General features: G+C 39.5%; 1 protein-coding gene across 1 annotated transcript in view; it reads right to left on the bottom strand.

Moving 5' to 3' along the window:
• Positions 1-1,664: 1,664 nt before the first annotated feature.
• The window catches only part of PLEK (pleckstrin), a 29,043-nt gene continuing 24,685 nt past the window's right edge, over positions 1,665-6,022 (bottom strand). The window contains exons 7-9 of the mRNA XM_037527518.2: positions 5,694-5,777; positions 4,823-4,892; positions 1,665-3,434 (exon numbers count right to left, since the gene is read on the bottom strand). Coding sequence (XP_037383415.1) covers positions 3,298-3,434; positions 4,823-4,892; positions 5,694-5,777 — 291 coding nt within the window. The 3' untranslated portion in view covers positions 1,665-3,297. The remainder of the gene's footprint in view (positions 3,435-4,822; positions 4,893-5,693; positions 5,778-6,022) is intronic.

The raw sequence follows: 6,022 nt of genomic DNA, 5'->3' as shown, positions 1-6,022 counted from the left end.
AAAAAGATAAACTCATGCCATTTGCAGCAACATGGATGGAGCTGGAAGGGATTATGCTCAGTGAAATAAGCCAGAAAAAAAAAGAAAAATACCAGACTGTCTCACTTATAGCAGGGATATAGATGATCCAAATAAGGGATCAGGGAAAAAACATTATAATAAAGTAAAAATAAAAATCAACAGGCAACTGTAAATCAGTGACATATTATGGGGGAGAAGGGAGTAGGATCAAAACAAGGGTGGGAAGAGCACAAGGGACCATCGTGATAGTTCGCGGGTGAATGGGTGGTGGAATTTTACGGGGACTATAACCAGGATGAAAATGCACACATTGCACAAAAATGAAAAATGATGTAAAAAATATATAAAATAATTTTAAATAAATAAAAAGTTAAATCATAATTGTCTTACATTCTCTCTGGGAATCTCTCCCTCTCTCTTAAAATTAAAGGAGGAATAAGAAAGTGGGTTACAAGATGAAAGACATTGAAAGTCAATCTACTGAGAGAAAGAAACCATGAATTTAATACATTAAAAATGAAAAATTAAACAGGGAAATTTTGTAAAAGAAAAAAAAAAGGCAATTAGTAAATGTGGTGTCATAAACACTCTTCTCCCCTCTGCATTTCTCTCTTCCAATGGCATCTAAATTTTACTTTTCCTTTGCCCTGAAACTAAGTCAACATCAAGGGCTATCATTTCAAAGTAGCTTATTCTTTAAGCAAGCTAAATTGTCTTTTTTATAACTTGCACTATTTCCTCACTTTCTCCTCCACAGGTATCCTGGGTATATGCTGAGTACCCTTTCTTTTTGGTTTTGAACAGTCTTCAAATTAAATTGACAGCTTGTATGTTCTTTTGTCCACATCACTGAGGGAAATGTCTGTCACTCTGAGACTCAGACCCATGTGGATATACCTGTTATTATGCTTTTCCTATTACTTTGGCTTGATTTCTAAGCCAAAGAGGTTCATATGTACTATTTACACCTATACTATAAATTTCTATTTTGGCAAGTGAAATCAGTTGTACATATTAGGAAGTCAACAATATTTTCATTTCTCTGCAGGCTACCATGTACAGTATCACAGATTGTATAATGCAAATTCCAAGGAGTGACAGTCACCTAGACTACTGTGAATAGTGCCCGCCGGAGTTGAGCAGTGCACATACTGCGCAACCATACATAGAGATCTTTTAGTAGGAAACTTATTTTCCCCTAATGTAAACAATTTTCTGTATCCATGTTAGTTAATGACCAGATATGAATTTCTTTGTTTGCCTTAATGTTGTAATCAAGGTCTAATAAAATCAAAAATTAATGAACAGGCTATTCATATCTCTTCCTAGTCCCTAAACCATATCTTTATTTTCCCAATATTTTTATAATTTCCTAATATAACCAACTTGGTTGTTGTTTTTTTAAAAAAAAAGACAGTTATTTGGATGATTTGGAGATGAAAGTTAGCCTTACTTGCAGTAAGTGAAAGTGGGTTGGAGAATCACAGAATCATTCATGGGAGGCAAAATGTCAGAGTCATCACAACAAAAAGACAGTAAACACAGTCATGTTTATTTCAAAACATAAAGTTGACTACTTATTAATAAATACTTTAAACATTGGAAACTTTTTAGTATCTTAGATAAATACTAAAGATAATCATTTTTTTAAAGATTTATTTATTTATGCATACAAGAACTGGAGTACAGGCAAGAGATGTGGAAGGTGAGAGGATTCACCAGAGGCAGAGTGAGGAGCAAAACAGGCAGATCTAGTAAAATACACTGCTAAGGGGAGCAGCCTGCGAGACAGGAGAGGTCTGCTACGCCATGTGGGTCACCTCCCTGGCCAGGTGATCGAACTCATGCTGCAGTGGCTGTGGATAGCTTCATAATGCTGTGTCTTAACACTTTGCACCACCAAGGAGGCCCCTAAAGATAATCTTTATAGAGATCTTTATGCCAGAGATAGTTAACTAATGAATGAGTTTACTAAAACAATCTGAGAGTAGGAATAACTTGTGAATGTTCTATGCAATTGCAGGAGGGAAAAAGAGGAGTTAATAAAATCAGGAAGGAGTTTCTATTCTCCTCCCTGAGGAGGAGTTTTAAATTTAAAGTTTTAAATCTAGTATTGGAAAGCACACCATCATTCACATGCCTGGTTGAATGGGTGCCTTCTTTCTCAATTTATGATTAGAATCACTAATTAGTAGAAATGGTCAAAAACTGGAAACAGATACACAGTTTGAATTAGGTCAGACCCCTCTGGTTTATAATGGGTCAGTTAGACCCCTTGGAAACTGAACAGAAGCTGCTACAACTTGTATTTGAATCTCTGGCATGGCCACAATGTCACTGACTGGAGAACTGAAGGTTCTACACAACTCTGATGGCCACCACCATGAACACCATCTTAAGTCTTTTCAGTGGTGTCTTTGTATCAATCCATACCCAGCCAGAGAGCCTAAGGTCCAGCCCCTGCACCTTCTGGTGCTGGGGGAACACACATAGCTGCCAGGCCCCTCCTTCATGGAGAGAAACCATGAAGAGAACCCATCTGGTCACTTTTTTGGTAAACACTCAAATGAAATGAATCTCACAAATTTGGAGATTATCCCCCACCCCAATTGTAATATGTGGCAAACAAAGGGACAGAGAGTTTTCTCAGCTAAACCTCCAGTAGGAATGGAATATTCTTGGCTGACTTCGGGACCCTTATCTACTCCTGGCTTACTCAGGTCTTTTTCTCAAAAGATATAACTTTTCAGGCTGGAGTAAGTAAAAGAAGGCTTCAACAGCAAAGCCAACACTGCAGCACTGGGCTCTCAAGAAGTTTCTGGATAAACTGAGGAAGGAAGAAGTGAGTTCTTCATTTTGATACATGCTCTCCTGGCAAAGGGCAAGAGAAGACAAGAGAACCTGGGGGATTTCATGTCCATGGATATTAGAATCACAGTGGGGCTTTTGGTTTTTAAACTAGAGAGAACTTTAGGGATCTCCTGGTTCAACTCCTTTGTTTTTCAGAAGAGGACCTGCTTGCCTGGAGAGGCTAAGCAGTGTCCCAAGGCTACACAACTTGTTATATCTATTTGGTGGACACAAAGAGTGGCAGAGAGGTTTCGGTGAACAATGTAATCAGCACACGTGGTTAGTTACATTCGGATCTCCTGCAGATGGAGACTTCCCACCCTTGGGCCCTTTCTTATTGATCTGTCACCAGAAGTGGGCAGCTGCTGGACCGAGTTTATCTGTGGGCTTCCCTCAGGTATGTGATGAAGTTCTACAGGTTTATCTTCACTTCCCAGTCCGGGAGGCCACCTGGATGGCTTTGATCCACTCGGTACGCTCTTTTGGAGTGGCCGCTTGCAAAAAATAATGAACTTCATCAGCCGTGATGATCTCAAAGAGGTTGTCTTCTTCACTCCTCTTAACTGGTAAAAGAGAAAGTGAATGTTGGTGCATGGGCACAGACCCCAGAAAGGATATCTAATTCACATTTCTACAAGGAATGAAATCCCAATGTTTTGAGTGTTCTACAAGAATTAAAGATATGGTTTTCAAGCTGACCATTGTGGTATGACTATATATATATATATATATATATATATATATATATATATATATGTGTGTGTGTGTGTGTGTGTGTGTGTGTGTGTGTATATATACACACACACACACACACACACATAAACATAGATGTGTGTATATATATATATATATATATATTCTGTGCATAACCAAATATACAGTATTTATATAGTAGGTACATCATATGATCATGTCTGTATGTATGTGTTCTTAAGAAATAAGTTAAACACTCTTTTTTAACAGGTTAAAATCAAATGAAATTTGGCACACCAATCGTATTTAATGAGTAACTCCTAATAGTGTCTAACAAGTACCTTTTCTCTATTCATAATATAAACCAAGGACTGACCTTTAACTTAATTTAAAAAAAAAAAAAAGGCCAACCACCAAAATCCAGCTACCAGTAGAACCTGAACTGCGTTAAGCGAGGGCTAAGTTGGAGTTTCTGCTCAAAGTCTGAAAAGACTTAAAACATCCATCTCAAAGAAAAGACAAAATTCTCCCTATCCCAGAACTAAACAGGAGGGGAGTCGGCAGATCCAGAGCTGTAAATATTTAGGTTTTTGCAGCATTAGTGTTTTCCTGTCAATCTCTATAGCATCATAAATCTAAAAATGACAAGACAAAACCAGGGATTGGAGATCCAAACCATATATCCCCAGTGATACCTTGTTCCCTACAGTTGAGAAGTCAGTCTCCACCAGTATGGTAATTCCAAGCACCAAGTCACAGACTTGTGATATGGGGTCACCTGGTCTGACCTTCCTACTCCAAGAAGAGGAATGAAGACCCAGACTAGTTAGGAAATTCATCCCAAGTCATCTGCTAACCAACAATCACAGCCCCACCTCACATGCACTATCCACTGACCATATTGTCTCACCAAACAAATGTCCTTTTTATTGTGGGATGTTTTCTGGTGTGGATATGCAAGAGACTCCCTTTAAGGTATGACATGTTTTAAGTACAGGCATCAGGAGATAACCAGTCTTTCCATCAAAGCCAGGGATGAGGATTTTTTTCAGCAGTGCTCAGGGACTTACTCAAGGTATGCACAAAGCCACTTTAACCTCTCAAGGGGCAACATTTCTAAAGTTCTCAGACTGAATTCATGCATGCTTATGCCTGATTGATTGAGTGAATAATTGATTGCCATTGGCTTAGGATGCCCAACTATGGGGAGATGACCCTGAGTGAACACATTTCTCTCACACAAAAAATTCACTCCTACCATCTGGGTTGCTTTCCACTGAAGTCACCACACAGCCTCTCAAGTGTACTGCGCCCAGAGGATCTTCCCCCTGGAAGAGAGAGGAGTCAGTTGTTTTCTTTCTAAAGTACAATATATGGATATACCTTATCCTGCAGGTGCAAACTCTACACAAAGTCACGCTGATACAGATCAAAATCCCCCAAATAAATAAAGGCAGAGGGAAATGAAAGGAAAGCGCTTCCAGATCCTCCACCCTCCACTTCAGTAAGGTCAGAAGGCTGGATAAGGAGATGCAAATCAATCTGAGCTTCATCTGGAAGAAAGTAGGAAAGACAGAGGAGCGGCTGAGGGCCTGCCCTCTCTGAGGGAGGGGCTACATGTTTGGGGCCCCACACAACTGACACAGCAGTATAATCCTCACAGGCAGAAACCAAAGAGCCCTGTGCTGCAAGCAGAGGCTAAGGTTCCAACGCAGACAGTTATCTTTACACTTCAGAGTTTGCTCATTTTATTGAGGAGAATCCTGACTAACCAAGAGTCTAAATGACTAAACTTAAAGAATGCTCTCATCCAAGTTGACCTGAAAGAATAATTATCACTTTTTTGCACTTTAAACAAAGAGCAAAGTGTTGTAATGATTGAGTTTTCCTGAAAATATCAGATTGAGGCAAACAAAAAAACTCAACCAAATAAATGCCAGTGGAGTGTATCTTCTTCCATCCCTGACTTTATGCTGGTCTTAACACTGAGATCTCAGTTCAAGGAGGGTGGGAGAAAATGGGAAAGGAGGCAGGAGAGAAAGAAGGATACTGAGCAGAAAGGAGGTAAAAAGGAAACCTAGCGAGGAGCTGCAGTGGAGGCTTCCACTCCAATAAAGTCTTCAACTCACTCCAGCGGGGTCATAGTAGTGCAGATACGCAGGGTCTTCTCTCAGAATGAACTTCCTCACTTTCCAGTTTTTCCTCCTATGCCCCTGTATCCAGGATCAACACAAAAGAAGCAATAATGAGTTCTTAGTATCACTCAGTACACATACTACCTATGATATATCTGCTGAATTGAAAAAGATGCACTAACAATGTGCTAAGACACAGTGGGGAATTTACCAAGTGAAACTATTGCTAAGATTATTTTCCAGCTTGAGTATTCTGTAAAACAGTACTGTGCACAACGGACTATCTTAAGTTATGGGGGTCATGGGGATCTAAAGGGGTTTAA

This window comes from Talpa occidentalis, unplaced genomic scaffold, assembly GCF_014898055.3.
Source record: "Talpa occidentalis isolate TD23 unplaced genomic scaffold, MPIMG_talOcc4v2.1 talOcc4.5, whole genome shotgun sequence".
NCBI classification, from domain to species: domain Eukaryota; kingdom Metazoa; phylum Chordata; class Mammalia; order Eulipotyphla; family Talpidae; genus Talpa; species Talpa occidentalis.
Note: the sequence above shows the minus strand (reverse complement) of the source record. Positions and strands in the feature narration are given on the sequence as shown.